Below are 21227 nucleotides of genomic sequence, written 5' to 3'. Positions count from 1 at the left end.
GGTGCCGGGCTGCCTCCCTCCCCGCCTCGGCTCCTTCCCCCTGAGCCGCGCAAGGTCCTTGGCGTTCGGCGCTGTGGGGAGGCGCTGCGGGTGAGGAACGAGCAGGCCGGGGCGAGCCGTGCTGCCTTCGGGCGGGTGGCGGTGGCTGCGTGGCCGTCACGGCTCCGGGCGTTGAACCCGGCTGCAGAAGCCCAAGGGGACCTTCGCCGTGTCGGTGTCTCCGTAGTGGGAAACTCGCTGTGGTTCGGGCTCAGAAGGCCAGGATTAAAAAAAAATTGAATCTGGATGTTTGTTAGGTTCCGTAACTGGACAGGATTGGCGAGTTACAGTGTGCTAGTTCTGCCGGAGCTCCAGAGCTGTTGTGCTTCTTAATGGAGCGTGCGTGGTGTTAGTCAGGAAGCTAAACCAGTTTGTCTTCGGTTTGGTTTGGGATTGGGTTTGGCGGAGGTTGAGGGTTGTGCAGCTTGGTTCCAGATCAACTTCAGCAGAACTTCAGAGCCCTGGCAGTGCTTTAGTTTGAGGTGGAAAAAAATAACCTTAGCTTTGCATTGTAGTTCAGAAAGATGATTTGTGTTCCTTCTTACACTGTGAAGATACAGGCTGGGTCTGACTCTTTCGTCCCTGATTTTTTTCCTGATCTTTTCTTTTTCAACCAGTCGACTTTATCCATTTTCCAGCAATACCTTTAAAATTATTTTTAATTAAAACATAATAAACATAAGTCATCATGGCTCTTTCTGAATGCTTTTGACGTGCCTCATTGTATACAGTTAGGGTTTTTTTTTCCCCTAAAAGGTAACAAGTTCGTTGGTAGGAAATTATTGCGTAAGTTTTCATCAGTATCATTGTATTTAGAATTCAGTGTCACACCTGTTCTGCTTTCACTAAAGTTACTAATTCTCAGGATAAAATCCCGGAAAATAGAAAGCAGGTTATAACAGATTATCAGTCATGTCAAAGGAATAATAGTGGCTAATGTCTAGATTCTACTTCAACTTAAAAGAGTTATCTTAAATTTGAAACTGACCATTTTAAATACTAAAGGTAGAACTTCAGTGAACCTGTGCTGGTGACTCATCCTACTGAGTGTGGAGCTAGCGTACTGGATACAGCAAAGATGAAGCAAGTCATGGCATGTACTCCTATCTTGAGTCTCTTTTGATAGACTTCTAGGAAATACAGTCAATATAGTATCAGCTATAAAGCACCGTCTGTGGTTTGCATTCAGTTCATTAATAGCACTCTGTTCTAGTGAAGATACTTTTTAGTTTTAAGTGAAAATGTTTTAACTGAAGGTCATTTTTATAGAAGAGAATAACTACAAATAGCAAATACAAAGAATAAGATGTACAAAAATTTTTAGTGTGGTGTTTTTCTTGTTTTCTCCCAGTTTCTTAAAATGGAATGCTTGTTGCTTTTTCTTTATTAACAGAAATCTGCTATAAGGGATGTTTCCCCGCAGTTAGACTAAAACTCTTAAAATAGGCAACTTTAGAACAGTTAACGTATGTTTTGCTTTCTGAGTACTTGTGCTAGTGCCTCTAACATTATATTATATATATATGCATATATATAACATTATCTTTATAAACAAAATTTTTTTTTTTTTACCTTGCCTATGTAATAGGTAAATAATTGTGTGTATAAGTTTGCACACTCATTTAACTTCGACAAAGCTGGAAAACTATATCTGTATTGGGGCAGATTTACAGTGCAAAATTGAAGGTACGCTTTCCTAAATAATGTATACAGAATCTTTGGGTATTGTATGCGTGCATCTTGGCCTTTTAAAGATGCACGTGACTAGGTTTCGAACCAGCAGCTCTTTTATCTTAACGCTATGTTATATCTGTCCTTTCAATGTTCTCTCTATACCTGTGTTTAAACGATGTGTTCATGAGTGGACAGAACATAACTGAGGAAGGCTTGGAGTTAGGTATATTTGGGGGATTTTAGTAACCTTACTGAGAACATTTCTGTGTTCGTACTCCCCGTCACCCCAGAGTTCTGTTTATAAACATCCTCTGAAAACTCACCATACCAAAGCCAATAATTAAAACTTTATATTAGTTTTTGTAATAAAAGTGCCTTAGCACTTAAGTTAGAGAACAAAACTGAAAGGGCTAGGCTGGTATTTCAGTTCAACTTTAGCATGTTACCTTCTAAAGAATAGCTTAGATCGCAAGTTAGTTTCTTTGATTAAAGGGATGAAATAACTGTAACACTTCAGGTGAGACATACCTAGGGAAGATCAAATTTAAAATAACTCTTCTTTGTTATTCAAGTGTTTTTAAACAAAAATCCTGTCCCTTTTTAAAGCATAGATGAGATGAGATAATGTACAGTCTTGTGTGTCATGCATGGAAATGAAATTGGAATGACGGACATAGGTTTTTTTAGCTGAATTCTTACAATGCCAATTAATGTTATTTTTAACTTATATTGTAGAAGCCTATCATTGAAATATTTAAGAAGTGAATACCTCTGGATTCTGGAACAGAATTGGTATGTATAATGAGCCTTCGAAAGGCTCATCACTGAATGTTTGGATTTTTGTTGTTAGGGAGTGTTTCTGTTTCCTGTGGTTTTATGCCTGTGAAAGGGAAGAAGGGAACACACAATAGTCAATGTGTATTTGTTAAAAGCAGCTTGTTGATTCAGCCCCTTTTTCTTCCCTGAAAAGCTTTATGGCTAGGAGGGCATTAAATAGGTGTTCTGTTTCAATGTTAGAAACATAAAACTTCTCATGGAGCTCTTGTAAATAAGCAGAATTGAAAATAAAATACCACAGAACAGTTCAAAAGATGCTGAATGGCTGTACCTGGAGTAACTATCAGTAATGTCTTGTCAAAACATACCTTTGTTTAAAAATCCGTGTGAGTCATGTCTGAATCTTGTGCTGTTTAATATTAGTGATCTGGCTGAAAGGACAAAGAAAGAATTAATGACATTGAGCAGGGAAGAATATTTTCAGGAAACATTTCTGAAAAAAAGAGATGCTTTTTATAGGAGTAAATGAAAGTTATTACACCCGGGCAGGAATAATTTGCTATACAAATACAGTTTAGAGAACAATAGTTCTGTAGGAAAGAATTTAGAGGTTATACTAACAGAGAAGTTGGGTCAACAGTGATGACTGCTCAGGGAGGGCTAAGAAAACCACCCATTTTGGGTTGTATGAAAAGAAGTATAGTCTTCCACTGTATTGCGGAAGTAATAATAACTCAGCTAAAATACTGTATGCGGCTTTGGGAGTTGCACTTCATTAAAAAAAAAAAAAAGTGGGCTATTGGGATTGGACCCAGAGGGTGGCACAGCAGGAAGCGCCAAGCACCTAACTTGCAGAGTAATGTTAAGACGTGGATGCAAAGATAAAGGGAGTTGTATCTTTTCCAAGTCCAGAGTGGACAAACATAACAGGCTTTGGAAGTCAAAGTGAAAATCTAGATGAAGATCATTAGATAATGAGAGTTGCTAACAGCATCAAAGCATGGCTGCGGTGTTTGTGAAGTTTCCTTTGTAAGTATTTCCTGGGAGAAGCTTGGCTGAATTATCTGTAATGAGGAGCAGCAGTGAATGATGCCATACATGGCAGAGGGTTGAAGTAAATGCCCTGTTAAGGTTCTTTTTAGTTTAGGGACATCATCCTGTTCACAGTTAAAATCAGGTTTTAGACAAGAAAATTGTGAATTCTAGCATTTAAATATTTTAGCATATATTTAGATTACTTCTAGGAGAAAAGACTGTCTACTGAACCCTTGAGGGCTGGTGGCCAAGTATGCAAAGTTGGGGCAATCCACCGTGCTTACTTTTACCAGCGAATTATTGCTTCCATACAATGTACAGCTTGTGGAAGTGACACTGATTTTCTTTGGCTGATAACTCCCTCATACTTACTTATGCTTATCTGCTTTTAAATGTAAAATATTATTTAATCTCATGGCACCACTTTTAGTGTTTCTGAATATTTCAAGAGCTTACTTGTTACAATAAATATATAACATCTTTTGAGCGCTGCGTATGTGCTGCTTTTGGGAGGAAAGAACTTTTGAGCGAAGAGACAAAGAAGTGTTACCTTGTGTTTTAGACCGTAGAGTCTGTTATCTTGTCAGCATTTGTGATACTTCTCGGTTATGTCTTAAAAATAAGCAAACAAACTTTGTGTCTAATCTGGACTTGCTTATGTCCCACAGTTGTTTTTTTCAGAAAGCTTTTTCTCCATCTCTCCTTGTCTGATAACCTTCAAACTCAGTATACGTTCCCTGTGTTGTCTGTCATTGTACTGTTGCACACTGAGAGTTATGACTCATGATACTAGATGATCCACAGGCCATTCATAAATGGGTCATTCTTCGAGGCACTGTAAATGTTGTACCTTCTGTGGATAGGAAAGTCTCATCCCCTCATTACATCTCTGAAATCAGAGCAGCAAACTGGTATTCCTCCATGAACCTGCTAGCCTTGGATGGATAAAATACTCTCTGTGTTAAAATCAGCTGTTAACTTGATTAAAGAACCTCTGCAGAACTACACCAAATACAACTAAAACCACTGCCAGCTTTGTTTAACTCCTACATTTTCTGGCTTCTCTCCTGTTTATAACTTAGTAGCAGCCCTGGCTGCTGGAATGGGACAGCTTTGGCATGTTCCCAAAGCTGAAACGTGAGAGGAGTATTTATTCCAGAAACTGCTCATTTCGTGGCTTTTTTTTTTCTTATTTCCAAAGGTAATATTTTTTTCTTGATTATATTTATGAGAACGCATTAGTTCTTCTTCTTTTACTAAGTCTTAGGGTGAGAACTAAACTACTGGTTTCCTGAAGTGCAAAACTTCCTGTGCCTATACGTGTCAGTTCTACTCATGCGAATTACATCTGCGCTGTGTGAACCAAATCTCTTCAGAGAGAAGTTGGGTTCGCCATGACTGTGCGGCAGAAATGGTCAGCAAATGTCGACATCGGTATAAACCTGAGGTGGAAGTATGGCAGTCCAGCCCAAGCAGAAATGGGACTGGCCGTGTCTGTGAGGACAAATAAACTTAGCAAGAAGAGCTAGCAGTGATTTGTGTGAAGAAGTGGTTAAGATTTGAGTCATTTATGAGATTAACAAAGTGGTTGTCAGGGAATCGAAAACTCTTTGATGCATTTGGGACATGGGGGAGAGAAGAACTACTAGTTTTGAAGCGTAGCATCCTTAGGGTGTTTTTAAGTCTAAATTCAGAAAATTACCTGTTAGCTCGCAAGTTTTCCTCATTCTTCTGCAGTCAAATTCTTCCTCTACTCCAGAGAAAAGCAGCCTGTGCTTCTTCCCTTGTCTCTGAAATGCAGTGGGTGGAAGATGTCAGCATGGGACTAACTGATGCTCTTTACCTCTGTCAGAAATGTTATCATGTAGATGAAGCTGTGCAAGCCAGGGAGAGGAAAAAAAAAGTGGTTTTGCCAGTACGGTGAGTTCTGTTTCAGTAAAAAGCTATACTAGTAAAAGCACTCCCATTAGTAACATAACTAGATTAGCAACTGTTGAAAACGCTGGTAGAGTAGAAAAGCTCAGAGAAAGAAGCCCCCCTCCCCCAGGTGATGCTATACCAGTATCACATTTTACAGCAGCTGGAGCTAGGAGAACACTCTTAGCTTGATTACCTGAACAGTGTGACTTGTGACTGCTAGAAGAGATGGTAGAGAGAACAGTCGCAAAAGTCTCTTGGTGTCTTTTCCTTGCATTAAAAAATGCCTTTGTTCTTCAGGGGACTGAAAGTTTTGCTTTGAATTCAAAACCAGAGAAATACTTGATGTGGTTAGTGAGGTGGCTTGTTCTGGTCTGTCTCCCGCGCTCATGATTTGTCTTTTTTGGTTTTGTTTGATAGGTGATTCTGTATCATGCAACAATCTACTTAAGTTTATTTTTAAAAGTTGCTAGAAAATGAAAGCGGACCCTTGCAGTTCATTTACTTAAATTTTTCCTACAAAATAAGATATTAAAAATTACTATGCAAGCATTAAGGGAAGAGGTTTTGAGAATTTTGAACTGTGGATCTTGCAGCATTTTGAATAGTGCCATGCTGAGCGCTTATTAAATGGGACTGTTTTCCTATACTTTTTCACAGCCTAACTGGCTGCAAGTAAAAGGATCTGTGTTCATTTTTAATGTTATCTGTAGCTCTCTGCTAGGTTTTTCCTAGGGGTGTAGCAAATTAATCAAAGTCAGAACCAAGAACGTACGGGGAAAGGTCGTTTCAGAAGAAAACAGGTTTTGAAGAAACAGGTGGAGGAATCAGAACTGTGAACTGGCATGGCAGACCGGCGTATGATTTTATCTAGTCCTGGACTCCCAGTGGGTGTGTCCATCTCTGCCTGAGCATGAAAGAGGGTGCTTGATACCGCAGTGCCTTGACAGCAGCATTGTGCTCCCGCTTGGGGAAGCTGCTGCTGTATCTCAACATTAAAGCTGTGGAATTCAGATTCCAATAAGCACTGAAATGGAAACATTTTATTCCATCCTCTTCTTTCTCCCCCTTTTACTTTTAAATCAAAAGCTTGTTAATGCAACTCATGTCATATGCCATGCTTCTGAGTATCTGGAAAATAATTCTTAGGGAACTAAATGCTAGTCTTGGCACATCTGTGATTGGTGTTTCCAGGAAAAGAATTGTTTTATCTATAGGTGTTTTCTTCCTTTAGAACAGTTCTCTATACTGCCATAATTACCAGTTGTCTTGAAATCAAAGCCTAAAAATAGTTTTCATTTCCCTTCATACTATAGAGAGGTTAATCACCTTGAAAGTACTTTAAGCTTTTTTCTCTTCAGTTTAAAAGTTACCTACAGAGGTACCTTAAATTCAAAATCTTGTGTGTTAGATGGAATCCAGGATATCTTCATTGCGGCTTGTAACAGGAGAAAAGATGCACTGAAATAAATTTCCTTGTTAAGCTGGAGGTTGAATATGTAAAATCTTGATTTCTAGCCTAAAAATTGCTATCTTCTGCTAAGCTGTTGTTGAAGGTCTTACCGAAGTAAATTTGGAATCTTACCAAGCTAGGTGAAAGCTTTTAAACTGTAAACTCTTAATAGTTACTGTAGCTAAGCTGAAAAGATGCTTCATACAGGTATGGGAAACTCTGTAAAATATATCGACAAACAGATGCCTTATTTCTTGGTCCAGATTTCCCTGTTTGTTAGAGGACAAGTGCATGTGCATACATCTCAAGCTTGTTTGTGTTAGGGAAATTACTGTATGATTGAACACCCATTCTAATCTTCTTTTCCATTTTTCTAGTGAGTTTGTATGGAAGAAATGCTGTGGCTGTTCTCAAACTCTCTTACAAACTGATTTCAATGTAAGTAACTGTTTGATCAGTATTGTCGGTTACACAGTGTGCCGGACATAGATCTGTGAAGTTACTGAAAAGAAAAATAAATCACACCTCTTTAAGTTTTCCTTAGCTTTTTTTCAAAGAAGTTTTATTTGTTCGGGTTTCAGTTTTTATATGCCAGATCGGAAGCCCTTCCTTCTGTGCGTTCGGACTTACTAGTCACTCATCCATGGTTCAAGCCTACACACGCTTCGAAGATTGCCTTTTTTTTCCTAACGCTCATAGCAGAGACCGTTCACAGGAGAACCGGTCACGTGAGCTGTTGAGGATTTTCCTGTACAGTATGTATTTCTACCAGTTTAATTCCGATGTGTTTGTTTTGCTCAGGTTTCAGTGTTGCATCATCTTGTGTTGAGTAACAGAAGTTCTACTGTTCATTGATCAATGTGACAGTCTTTAGGAGTTTACGAGATGAGCCAAACTCGTGGGAGATATGACTTCTGTATCGGTCTGGTGTTGGCTATGAGTTCCAGCATTTTCATTGGAGGAAGTTTCATCCTGAAAAAGAAAGGCCTTCTCCGGTTAGCTAGGAAAGGCTCCATGAGAGCAGGTAAATACATGTTTTAAGAAACTTGCTGACGTTGAAGTTTTGCTGTTTAACAGAAGATTACTAAATTTATGATCTTGTTTTGACTTTTTTTGTTTGTTACAGGTGTATGAAACCTAAAACATATAGCTGATGTGTTTTTTCTCTGGTGTCAGATACACGTAACTCTGTGTGATACATACTACTTAATTTGCACATAATGCCCTCTAGGGACACTTGTTGAACGACGCTTTTGCGTGTCAGTTAAATCTGAATTGTACTTGCAAATTGAACTTGGAACCAGCACTCTTAACTACATCTACGCTCCTGAATGAGTGAATGTAGGAGAATGGTAACTGCACTTGAGTGTCAGGAGATTGTTTTAGAAAACTACAAATCACTGTAATGATGACGTGTAACGAATAGTGTGCCTCAAGGGTTCGTACTGGAACCAATACTATTTTAATACCTTCCCCAATGACGTAGACAGTGGGATCGAGCGCACCCTCAGCAACTTTGCAGATGACACCAAGCTGAGTGATGCAGTTGATTCACTAGAGGGACGGGATGCCATCCAGAGGGACCTGGACAGGCTTGAGGAGTGGGCCTGTGCGAACCTCATGAAGTTCAACAAGGCCAAGTGTAAGGTCCTGCACCTGGGTCGGGGCAACCCCTGGTATCAATACCAGGCTGGGGGATGACGGGATTGAGAGCAGCCCTGCTGAGAAGGACTTGGGGGTACTGGTGGATGAAAAGCTGGACATAAGGTCCTGCACCTGGGTCGGGGCAACCCCCGGTATCAATACAGGCTGGGGGATGAAGGGATTGAGAGCAGCCATGCCGAGAAGGACTGGGGGGTACTGGTGGATGAAAAGCTGGACATGAACCAGCAATGTGCGCTCGCAGCCCAGAAGGCCGATCATACCCTGGGCTGCATCCAAAGCAGCGTGGCCAGCAGGTCGAGGGAGGTGATTCTGCCCCTCTGCTCTGCTCTGGTGAGACCCCACCTGGAGTGCTGCATCCAGCTCTGGAGCCCTCGGCACAGGAAAGACATGGACCTGTTGGAGCGGGTCCAGAGGAGGGCCACGGAAATGATCAGGGGGATGGAACACCTCTCCTATGAGGGAATGCTGGGAGAGTTGGGGTTGTTCAGCCTGGAGAAGAGAAGGCTTTGGGGAGACCTTATTGCGGCCTTTCAATTCCTGGAGGAGGCTTAAAAGAAAGATAGAAAAAGACTTTTTACCAGGGCCTGTAGTGACAGGACAAGGGGCAATGGTTTTAAACTGAAATAGGGTGGATTTAGATAGGATGGTTGCAGCATCCTCAGGTGATTCATAGGGTTGAATCTGAATATTTTTCATTCAGTAACTGTCATCTCTGCTTCTAAAAGATGATTGATCTCAAGATATGTAATACATGCTCCCTGGTTTGGAATGGGAAAGTGTGACTGCATTTCACATGTTTGTACATGTAATCAACCACATGAGCCACACACATTATCCACGAAGTAGTGTTCTCATGAGGGACACAAAACTTGGCTTTTCGTGTCATTACAATGAGTTGAAAGAACTGTTTTTCGGGGTAATGCAGATATGGTCATCAGTGCCATTTCTAATACAAAGTAGGCTGCAGGAGGCGTATGCACTTCAGAAATTTGAAGATTTTATTTCAACCCCTCTAACTATAAAGCCCAAAAGATTGCCCATGTTTTTAAGGGCATGGGCTGCAAAAATTATTTTGGTGACGTTATCAGTGATGGGGCTTACTGTTTGTTGATATGTGTTTTTAATGGAGTAGCAAACATTCTTTCAATTTTAGGTCAAGGTGGTCATGCATACCTTAAGGAGTGGCTGTGGTGGGCTGGACTTCTTTCAAGTAAGTATCAAAAATATAATCTGTGTTAAGTAAATAACTACACCACAGATGGCAGCAATGGTTACAAAAAAGGAGCAAGTTGGGGATTCCACAATGTATGGTAATGCTGTCTGGTGATTCGATGGGTGCAGCTCTCATGATTTTAATATAACTTCTCTCAGAGCGGAAGGTCTTTCATTAATTCGACTGCCCTCTTTGGGCAGTGGAACTCGGCAGAGGTTGGTCTTCCTGTATCTCTTGGCTAGCATGTGCATTCTGGTTTTCGTCTTAGCAGAGAAGTGCTTAGATATGCAGGATTCTTTAGAGGGAAGCATATTTTGGGATGATGTCTGTTTTCTGAAGGGTTTTTTTTTTTTCATTGCTGAAACTCTCGACTTACTGGCTGTGTTCAGGTAACTATGGCTTAATGTGTGCATTGCCCTGTATCCTGCCATTGCAGATTTCTCCATGCAGAAGTTCATGACTCAAGCTGGCAGGCTGGGGAGCTACAACATAGGCACCAAAATAAAACACCTTCTAATTTGGCTGAATTAATTTTAATACCTGTTGCAGTCCCCCAGCCTGTTTTTAAAATATAATCACAGGGGGAGGGGGGGTGTTCTGCTAGTACTGTTAGCTGAACATTATAATTAGAATTTTCCGTTCTTCCCTTACTGCATGTTTATGTCTACAAGAACACTTGCACTGATTCACAGGTTTGTTGTGTAAAAGACAGTTGAACTCCTTCTTTTTTAATTATTATTATTATTACTCTGCAGTGGGAGCTGGCGAAGTAGCTAACTTTGCTGCCTATGCTTTTGCACCAGCTACGTTAGTGACTCCTTTAGGAGCTCTCAGTGTTCTTGTAAGGTAAGAAACACTAACAGAAAGCAGTGTGGTTTCAGAGAGAGAAGTAGAATATTTATTTAGAAATATGTCACTGAAATATGCTGTAATAAATGTGGTTTGTTCTTAACAACAGTGCTTATAAACATCAGGAGTAACTCCAGGTTTCTCCAGATGTGAAGTGACTGTGCTATAAAAGGGTTCTAGCAATGCATCTACACCTCGATCTGTGAGAAGCTATCACCTTCTGCATTTCAAAAACACATTGTATACAGCAGGGCAGTATTTTCATTCCTAAGTAGAGTTAAGATTTTTGCCTTTTAAAAATTATTTTTACAAGTGCTTAGAGTTTTTTGGGAGGCAGCATAAAAAAGGGGTTCTGGGGAGAGATGCCAAATATTAACAGGTCGTTCTGTCCATAGCAAGCATCTTGAGATAGAAAATCAACTATGTAGCTACTTTTAAGCTGCACATTGTGCATGCAAGCGACCTGTACAGTCAAAGCAACCTGTAAGTCGATGAGCAAATGAAGAAGATATTACTAATTCCATGTTTCCTGGTGCATTTTTTTCTTCTCAGTGCCATTCTGTCATCCTTCTTTTTAAATGAAAAACTTAATCTACATGGAAAAATAGGGTGTTTGCTAAGTATACTGGGATCAACTGTGATGGTAATTCACGCTCCACAAGAGGAGGAAGTAGAAACTTTGAATGAAATGTCCCACAAACTAGGTGATCCAGGTAAGAAAAATGCTGGCTTGATATGTATGCAGCCCATCATTTCTTTATTATAGTTTCATTACTGCTGCTTTCAAGTTCCAGGAAGATAGCCCGTGTCTGCTTCACGTTGTCAAAATGAAGTAGAGATTTGAATTCTGTGACATAATTCCGGAGGGAGCTTTGCATGATGCCAGTGAACTCGTCTGGCCTTGAACAAAATGTCTTGATGTGAACCACTGAGATGAGTTTAAAGAAATATAGCAGCACAGTTGTATAAACACAACTTCTGTAAATTTTAATTGAAGCGTGTCAGCCTCTAAGCCCAACTTTGAGCTAGTCTTAAAATGAAAAGTAGGTGCTGTGGTAAGTCCGCTGAGAAGCGGAATCCTGGAAGATGAGGCCCTCGCAAATACACATCTGCAAAATACTATGTATGCAAAGACAATTCCCATTTTAAACACGAGGAAAGAGCCAGCGCAGAGATTAAAAAGCTGATCTTAAGGAATGACCCGATTATTGGAAATCTGCCGATGAATGCAGCAGCCTGCCAAAACGTACCTCCCTAAAAACCATTCAGACACTGCATCCAGTGGCATCTTCACCTCAGTGAGTCTGTGCGTAAGGCAATTTAGCAAGTTAATCCTGTAGTCATCTTGTTGTATTACCTCTACCAGTCTATCAGCATGCCCGAGTTTCGCTCCTTGTTTTAGGTAGCTTACTATAAAATCGTTTTAACTTTTTATGTTGGAGAGTAATGATGAGCAACGTCCTGAACTCTTCTGTTTAAGCTGAGCCGATCGCAGTGTTAATGTTTTCTTGGTACCTCTACGATGCTCTTGATAGTGTACGTAACTAACGAGATTTTTTTTTCCCCCCCCAACCACAGGTTTTGTGGTCTTCGCAACTCTTGTTGTCATTGTGTCTTTAATTCTAATATTTGTGGTGGGACCTCGCCATGGACAGACCAACATTCTCGTGTACATAACAATTTGCTCTGTAATCGGAGCATTATCAGTCTCCTGTGTAAAAGGTTTGGGCATCACTATAAAGGAACTTTTTGCAGGAAGACCAGTGCTGAAACATCCCTTATCTTGGATTCTGCTGCTAAGCCTTATTGTCTGTGTGAGCACGCAGATCAACTATTTAAACAGGGCTCTGGATATATTCAATACTTCGATAGTGACTCCAATATATTATGTAATCTTTACGACATCTGTTTTAACTTGTTCTGCCATCCTTTTCAAGGAATGGCAACACATGGCGGCTGATGACATTATTGGCACCTTCAGTGGCTTCCTGACTATTATTGTGGGGATCTTTCTATTGCATGCCTTCAAAGATGTTAATTTCACCCTAGCAAATCTGCCCCTCTCTTTGCGGAAAGATGAGAGAGCAGCGAATGGTACTTTGCCGAGCACGTACGACTGCTTTAATCACGATGAGGAAAGTTCTGCCTGTCTAGGTGAAATACTATCCACTGAGAGTCTCTCAGCCAGGAGAAATGGAAGTCTGTCAGCCTTCTGAACATACCTACGTGTTACTGAAGGAAGGAACAATTCTGCAACTCTGGAATTATTTTTTTTTTCTGCTGTGAAATGTCTGAGCTTGTCTGGAACCTCATGTACTTTTTAACAGTATGTGTAGACAATCGTTAATTTCTAAGTTTGGTTAGTTTGGATAAAGAACACTGAAGGGGTTTTCATTTGCCTTATTTTTACTTTAAAAAATACTAAAATGACCTCAGACCACAGTTGATTCTGTTGCTTAAGTTATGTGTAAATACTTTCATTTCAGTCTTCTGTTTCAAGATGTATTGCACTAATGACAATTTTATCAAAAATAAATCGCTTTATTTCTGCATTGGTGGTAAAAAGATTGCAGTGAACCTGAATCCTTTGTACTTGTGCCCTGACTGAACGCCGAGTGACTGTAAACACACTAAAACGGGAGCTGCAGTAAGTAAGTACTCTTGTCCCAGTTTGGAAAAGAGGAAGGGGAACGTTCAACCAAGCAAGACTAATCCTTTGAAAATACTGCTTTACTAAAGCTGTATGCGAAGCTTGCAGGAGTTGCGTCAAAAAGCCCCAACCTTACCAAATCGGAGTAGCTGCTGACAGCAACAAGAAGGCAGGAGCTTCTCCTCTGCTTGGGAAGGTGAGGCGGTAGCTCCTGCCGTGCCACCTTACGCAGGAGGAAGGATGTGAGTTGTTAGTAGTAGCCAAAACAGCTACTCCCTCTTCTGTGGAAGGGGTCACGTTCCATCTGTTTGCTGGGCCACGCTGCCCTGGCTCTAGAGCTGCTCTGTGTTTTTGATGTTGCAGCTTGAACTCAGAGAGTTGCAGTTTTGTTTGCAGTAACGCAGTTACTGGCTGTGACACTGTAAGTAAGTTTAAAAAAAGGGGTAGAAAGGGGAAATGTAATGTCATTGCTTAAAAAGGGGTGGGGAAGGCAGGCGGTGGTTCTTTAAGTTCACAAAGGCAGAAGATAAAAATTAGTGATATTTTTATAACATTTCTACTGTAGGTGTGAAACTTAGCTATTATTTGGGACAGAGGCAACTAGGTACTGCTGTAATTTGTCAGTTTTTGTGCTTACTGTTAAAAGAGTATAGTTTAAGATCACTACCAGGACAAAAAACCAGCTCCCACCTGTGAAACTAACTCTGCTGCCTTCCTCTGGTACATGCCTGTCCTGGTTTCGGCAGGGATAGAGTTCATCTTCTTCCTAGTAGCTGGTACAGTGCTGTGTTTTGGATTTAGGGTGAGAACAATGTTGATAGCAACAACTAAAACATCGGTGTGTGAAGTAGTGTTTACACTAGTCAAGGACTTTTCAGCTCCCCATGCTCTGCCAACTGAGAAGGCTGGAGGTTCACAAGAAGCTGGGAGGGGGCACAGCCAGGACAGCCGACCCAAACTGGCCCAAGGGACATTTCATACCATGTGATGTCATGCTCAGTACATAAACTGGGAAAGCTGGCCAGGGGGGCCGCTGCTCGGGGACTGCCTGGGCATTGGTCGGCGGGTGGTGAGTAATTGCATCGTGCATCACTTGCTTTGTATATTCTGTTATTATTATTTTATTTCAATTATTAAACTGTTTTTATCTCAACCCACGAGTTTTCTCACTTCTACTCTTCCAATTGTCTCCCCCATCCCAGCAGGGCAGGGGGAGGGAGTGAGCGAGTGGTTGTGTGGTGCTCAGTTGCCGACAGGTTAAACCACAACGATGTCACACGTGTCAAGGTGTCAAGCAAGAAAAAAGGTTCTTTAAATTCTGGTTGAAGAATGGGATTTGAACTTCTGCCTAATTTTATGGGACATCACAGGGGCAGCGCTCAGTCACGGAAACACGTCTGTCTAACATGCAACCAAGAGCACGGTAATGGGGAGCAGCAGGGAAGAAGTCAAACTACCGAGTCACTGAACTCCCAGCTGCCACCCTTCGTACCAAAGCACCGGCCTGACCGAAGAGCAGGTTACAATTTCGTACAGCGGAAGCTGTTACTTTATGTTTTGGCCTACAGACCCGCTGTTTTGGATGAGAGAGAATTTAAAATGAAAAAATTACGCCTTAGAAGCAGCTACACCAGGTGAAGAGGTCTTAACTCAAAGCCTAATATCCTGTTGAAAATGAAAAAAATAGTAAGCTACCTTTAAAAATGTGAAACGAGCATCTCATAGGACTAATGTCCGAATTATCTTAAACCCATACTAACTAAAGGGAAAAGAAAAAAAAAGATCTTAACATCTGTATTAAAACTACTAGCGTTAAGATGTTAGAGACCAATTTGCTTGCTGCTGCCAGTTAACCGGTAAGAATTAGAATTTACTTTACTCACACCATGATTCGTTATTTTAAAATATTCCTTAAACAAACAAACAAACAAAAAAATCAGGCTTTATTAATTAACCATTTCTGCACCGCAGTGCCCAGCCAAAGCCTCAAGCATGTGAGACTTGTCCCTAAACCAATGATTATCTCAACAAATTAAGAAAGTTGTTCATTCCCTTAATTGAAGCCTGAAGCCAGGGAAGTGTTTGGTTGGCTAAAAGTCATCTTTGCAGAGCGCGGTGAAGGACAAAAAAGGAACGTTTCCTACAGAAAACTGTGTGTTAAGCGTCTTGTAAAAGAAACCCTGCAACGAGCGGGCACAACAAAGCACAAGTGTTTCTTACTTCTGTCTCCGCCACCCTGGGCGGCCTTGTGTGCGCTCTCACCACAACAGAGACCACTCCAGAATGGCAGCTCTCGAGCACAGATGCCCTGGGAAAGCCTGTGGTACTGGAAATTTGCTTATGGATTGCCCGGCAAATCCCCATCCTCTGTTTTGCTGAGGAATTTCAGTTCATTTCTTCTTTTCCCCTCAAAATCCAGTTCCCTGCCACCCCAGTACCTACACGTTCCTCATCTCCCGCATACCGCCTCTGCAGACGCTCATTTCTACCCATTACTGGACTTGATTCCGTTGCTGTGAAACATCTGAAAAGAGCTGAGCAGGAGAAAGGATGGGCCGTAACCTCACCTTGAACGAGTGAGAGGGAAGGGAGAGAAACGGGTTCGCAAAGGGATGCGTTCTTGGTTTCACACTATGGGTTAGAAACGTTAACCAAATAACATCTCCAGAAATCCATATCCTGGGTAAAACGTGTAATTACCCGTCCGTGTCTGTTCCGGCCATCTTAACTCACGTTTGTTTTGGGAAAAGGGCGTTGGGTTGATCCTAACAGCTGACTGACCATCCGACACCACGGAAAAGCTCCGTGAGGATCCTGCCGTAAAGCAAGCAGGAGTTACTGCTTTCGGCTGAACTGGTTGCTTGAAAAGTCGAGTTTTACAGTTGCGAAGTTTTACAAACAATTTTACTGATGCAGTGTTTGCATAATACAGTAAGTATAATTAAACAAATACTTTCTATAAGTAAATCATGATTAACATCGTTAGAGCTTATGTACTGGGATAGATTACACCTGATCACTGTGTTCGAGATTCTTGTAAACAAGAATTCCTTATCGCTTGCAAACCTCTGTGTGGGTACACAGGTATGTATCTCCAACCAAAATATAACTCGTGTTAGAAGCTCTCGTTAGGAAAAAGTAAACAGTGCCCGTTCTAATCAATCAAACTACTGCCTTTTAAAAAGATCAGAATACACTCAGTCACCTCCATGTTAAATAACTTTGAAACAATCACCTTAATTAGCCTTCATTTCCATAATTACTGATCTCAGAGGATAGTTTTGCAAAGAGGAAAAATAATCAACTGGCTAGAACAATTATTCACAAAGCACCAGCAGTTTGTTGTTTGTTTTGTTTTTTTTTTAATAAAGGCTAATTAAGCAATTAATGTTCTAATACAAACAATTAGTAATTGATTTCTAAAAATTTTTTTTTCTACAGAACCCAGTTTCTTATCCTCCACAGCTACTATTTCCATAGCTTCGGGGGGAAATTATGCCAGTCCAGTCTAAAATGGCCACCTCAGTCCAGGAATGAGATTTCAAAGAGATTTCAAAAATCTTTTACAGTCGCAGGTTTTTAATCAAAGTGTATAAAATTTTAGTCTTGAAAAATAAGTATAGATTGTATACAGTTACTGTGCTTGGAGACTGAAGAGGACAGTGCACCACTCAAATGGCACAGGCATACTGAAAAATGCAGATGAGAGTATTCCTTAAAAGTGTTGGTGTGTTTTGTAGTTGGTTTTTTTTTTCCCCTTTCTCAAACTTTTAGCCTATATAGGTGCACAAAGTATCGTTAGGTGGGAAGTCTAGTTGCTGGCAAGGGACTGATGAATAGGTGGCTGGAAGCAGCGCACGTGTTCCACGGGTGTGCTCTCTCCATCGCCGGACTTCAAATACTTGTCCAAAATAGCAATTATTTCATCGTTCAGAATCTGGAACTTGCGGATTCTCTCAACCATTTTCTTCAAAGGCTGCGAACATCAAAAAACCGGACACACAGGAATTAGCTTTGGAGATGAAAAGCCTCAGACACAAAAGCGGCAAAGGCCGTTACCTCACCTCTCCCAGCAACGTTATGAATGTTTCCCTTCCACTGCTAATCCAGTGAAAATCCAAGGTGCACGCTGGTTTTTGACAGTGCTGCTTTTTGTACAAAAAAGGGCAATTTACAGCAGCCTTGTCATAATCTGAATGCACGTATGAGAGATGGAAAGCATTAAGAAAATCCCACATATTCAGGAAATCAGAATTCTCACTGACCAGCCTTCCAACTCCAGCGCTAACGCCTTAATCTTTTGTTCCTAAAAACCCCGGTGCCCTCATTTTCAGCATTTCATTCTAAAAAGCGATTGCTACGTCTACACCGCATCCGAGCACAAACAGCCCTGATTTATTGTTGTCTTTATTACCACAGCGAATACAGAACAGGTCTTTTCAACTCACCACATTCTTTATAACCTCGTCTTTGCCGTCATGCTTTTGGACTTTCAACAGGTGGTAGCAGAAATCCAACACATCAAAGCGACGCTGCTGTCCCAAAAGCACAATGATCATACAGCCAGCCCAGTGCAAGCCGTCTCCAAAGCACTGCCTGAAAGAGGAAACGCACCGCATAAAGCACGTTTCACCTAAATCTTCAGAAACGTACCCCCAGGAAATGCTCGGTAATCAGCCATAATACTAAACTACATATATATATCACTCTAGAATATGTTAGACATTAATCTAGAAAATACGGCAAAGTCTCCGGTAAATTAAGTTCTCTTTCCAGATACCACAAGCGATGCAAATGGATGCTTAATGGAAGAACAGAAGCGCCCGCCCCCCTCCCCCCCCAATTTTACACAACGTAGAGCTACTCCAAAAGCCTTTACCCCCCATTAGACTCCAGCGGCAGTACATTTCATTTTCAAAGGAAACAACGCTTTCAAAGAAAACAAATTGGGAGTTCGACACCACTCTGCTCCTTTGGGCCGCAGGCGAGAAAGGGAGCAAACGTCCTATGCTGTTGCCTCCGTAACTGCTCAGTGAAAAGCACGTTACAGCTCAACCGTTTATCAAAATAAGGATATCATCAAAATTAACAAAACCAAGAACTACAGTTCCTGGTTAACTCATGTTAATCATGTTAACTTCCAAGTGTTCATTCTTGCTCTTAATTCAGAGAAGAAAATACTTGTTAGAAATATATGCACCAACGTTCAGCCGTTTTATTTAAGTTCAGCGTCCGTAGGGGTCTGACGACTAGTGAAAGACGCGTGCTAGGGCCCGTTTGTCATGGGATCACTCATTATACAGTGGCAATAGTTAAAATAGAGGGTTATTTTTGTTAAAGATACAATTATATCTGTGTTCAGGGATTATGAGCCCCTCCCAGTGATCGCAGCATTTCCCCTTGTTTTCGCACTAAGCTCTTGCAGACAGGCAAACAAACGCCTCCATTCTAGGCCCCCCCGCCAGTTACAGGGAGGACAAGCGAAGTACTGTTGCCCGCAGGTGGACCGCTGGCAGCTGGCAGTACGTACTCCACAGTGAACTCGTGCGTTCCCACGGGGATGCAGTAGACGAACTGCATCGCGCTCCAGAGGCGATGGAACTCCACGCACTCGTCCACGTGCATCACCCCATTGCTGGGCAGGGGCCCGCGCCAGATGGGATCGTCCAGGAAGGAGCGGATCCTCGTCAGGATAACCTCAAACATGGACAGGCCGCAGCAGAGGCGTTCTTTGGTCAGCAAGTCCCCTTCCCTTGCGATTGCTATTTGCTAAGGTGGAGAGAAAGAAAGTGCAAAATCCTGGTAAAAGCCACTTGACCGCAAGACTTCATTCAAAAAAAAAAGAAAAAAAAAAAACAAAACAATGCGTTTTTCAGTTTCACTTGGTTTATTCTAGGAGATGTTCCTCCTGACTTGAAGTGAGGTCAGAGGCCACTAACCTGGGGTTCAGTTCAGTGGAAAAAACATTCAGAGAAAATTGTAAACGCCTTTTCGAGCAGACAGGCTTGAAAGTAAGTAACGCTAACTGCAGTAATGCTGATCCTGGACTAGTCCCAGGGAAGTTTAAAGAATTCTTCACCTGAACGGAGGCAGAAAGAAAAACCGAAGAGTTCAGCGCTCTGCTGCTAGTACGGGCAGTAGCTCCTGCCTGCGCTCTTCTGCGTACCTCCCTCAGCTGCTGCTGTTAGAGGTGGGAAAGCTCCGAAGACAGCACAAACGGGCTCAGACAAAACCCATCAACGGCAGCGCGGGTTAGGGCTTGTCCCATCACATTGAGAGCGCCCTCCTACAGTGCAACAGCACCCACCGAGCTGCAGCACATAGGATGATAAAAGCAGCCTGGAGTCTGCTTCAGAGCACTCCCCTCTTAGTTTCTACTATTCACATCTCAATCACTTGTAAACTGCTGAGGTTAGCAGGGAATTAATGTATCACTCACACTGAGAGAAAGGGAAATAGTGCTGAAGCTGCAAAGGCAGTTCAAGAATGCTCTCTTTGGTCATTGTGTTTCCAGGAAAGCTCAACTCAGCTCATTTTCCAAGAGTTTCTAATCAGCTGGCTGAGAGAGGAATAAATTGTTTTAAAGTGTATATATATATATATATACACACACACGTGCACAAGAAAACTGATTGCTTTTGGTGGAACTTGCACTAGGACCTCCCAGGCTGGCCCTTATGCAAGAAGGTATCACATAGCAACGTACATACAAATTTTCCCCAAAACATGTCAATTCCACCCCAGTCTTAAATGTTTTAAATTTCTGAGCTTTAAGGGCTTTACCAACTCCATGGATCTGAAAAAAAACCCAACAAACACTGTTGTGTGAACAAGCTGGATGTGCAGGTTGAAGTTCTGACACAGCTATCGGCACATGTGAAAGGACAGGCTTTCGTGCTCAGAAATTTCTTGAATTGCCTCCGACACAAATGAGAGAGATTACCTGGGGTGTTCCTAGTCTTTCAATGAGAGGAACCAAATGTAGCGGAGCATATTTTGATTCTAGTCTCTTCATTTTAGCATCGAGCCTTTCACCCTCTGAAAGAAAAAAAAAAAAGAGTGTGCAGATTCATTTAATTGGCAGCTGAATTAATTTTATAAATTGAAATTAAGCAAGAAAATTCTTATTTTTACACAATCTTTATTCAGCGCAGTAGAAAACTGGGTAACTTATTTTTATAGGTCTAAGTAGTTGGTTAATCTTCAATGTGCTTTTAGAAAAATATATATTTATATTTTAAAATGTTGCATTGTATGTGCAAACAAAAAGAAACCAAGGATTTGTAGTAGAATACATTTAATTAACTAAATTGAAGACCGAATACAAGGCTCTATTATGCTGCTGCTGCTAACACATTTGACTCCCACTTGTACTAAGCCAACTAAATTGTCCTTATCATAAATGCTTGACTCTAGAAGGTGGGGTACAATGAGGGTGGAATTCTGTGTATAACAAGGCTTAAAAAAAGCAGTTGGCACCCCCTCATCACTGGCAAGTAGGAAATGTTCTCCGGCAAAAGGGAAAATACTGTTTACAATGGTCTGCTTAGTTTTATGCAGAGATGCAAGTAGCTACGGTGAGTCTGGAAATATTCTCCAAGCAGAACAAATCAGCTTGGAATCAGAAACGGAAAGGAAAGGAGACAGAAGAGCAACACAGAAAGAAGAGAAGCGTGGGGGGCGGGGGGAAAGCTCACTTTCTGATGATGAAGGATGAGGAAAGCAGATACCAGAGGAAGCAGTCCTGCAAACATTCACCACTGCATGCCCAGTTCAGTAAAAAGGCATGTGAAAAGTCTACTGGGACCAGGGACCACTTGTATTTACTTACTCTGCTGACAGACTTCCTATACCCTGTATGATCAAGCCCACCCCATTTAACTGACAATCATATAAGCTACACTGCACCTTTGGGAAAGCCTCTCACCACATCCACACAGAGGGGTAATACTGCC

General features: G+C 41.5%; 2 protein-coding genes across 2 annotated transcripts in view; one reads left to right on the top strand and one right to left on the bottom strand.

Moving 5' to 3' along the window:
- The first annotated feature begins 2451 nt into the window (after positions 1–2451).
- On the top strand, positions 2452–13175 carry NIPA2 (non imprinted in Prader-Willi/Angelman syndrome 2). Its single transcript, XM_009331290.1, has 7 exons — positions 2452–2505; positions 7273–7333; positions 7697–7919; positions 9714–9770; positions 10529–10619; positions 11175–11335; positions 12201–13175. Exons 3-7 carry the CDS (start codon positions 7781–7783, stop codon positions 12836–12838), a joined length of 1086 nt encoding a protein of 361 aa, XP_009329565.1. The 5' UTR covers positions 2452–2505; positions 7273–7333; positions 7697–7780; the 3' UTR covers positions 12839–13175.
- Positions 13176–16610: 3435 nt separating this feature from the next.
- CYFIP1 (cytoplasmic FMR1 interacting protein 1) overlaps positions 16611–21227 on the bottom strand; it is a 60475-nt gene continuing 55858 nt past the window's right edge. Inside the window, exons 27-30 of the mRNA XM_009331289.1 lie at positions 20216–20310; positions 18803–19041; positions 17721–17868; positions 16611–17248 (exon numbers count right to left, since the gene is read on the bottom strand). Of these exons, the coding sequence (XP_009329564.1) occupies positions 17084–17248; positions 17721–17868; positions 18803–19041; positions 20216–20310 (647 nt within the window). The 3' untranslated portion in view covers positions 16611–17083. The remainder of the gene's footprint in view (positions 17249–17720; positions 17869–18802; positions 19042–20215; positions 20311–21227) is intronic.

This window comes from Pygoscelis adeliae, unplaced genomic scaffold (assembly GCF_000699105.1).
Source record: "Pygoscelis adeliae isolate BGI_AS28 unplaced genomic scaffold, ASM69910v1 Scaffold149, whole genome shotgun sequence".
Classification (NCBI taxonomy): domain Eukaryota; kingdom Metazoa; phylum Chordata; class Aves; order Sphenisciformes; family Spheniscidae; genus Pygoscelis; species Pygoscelis adeliae.
This window is presented reverse-complemented; position numbering and strand designations above follow the sequence as displayed.

Bases quoted from the DNA above. Each gene is read 5' to 3' on its own strand.
- NIPA2 (XM_009331290.1), top strand. From the start codon at position 7,781: ATGAGCCAAACTCGTGGGAGATATGACTTCTGTATCGGTCTGGTGTTG. The intron at 7,920-9,713 runs GTAAATACATGT...TTTCAATTTTAG, and splicing joins GAAAGGCTCCATGAGAGCAG to GTCAAGGTGGTCATGCATAC. The intron at 9,771-10,528 runs GTAAGTATCAAA...ATTACTCTGCAG, and splicing joins GTGGGCTGGACTTCTTTCAA to TGGGAGCTGGCGAAGTAGCT.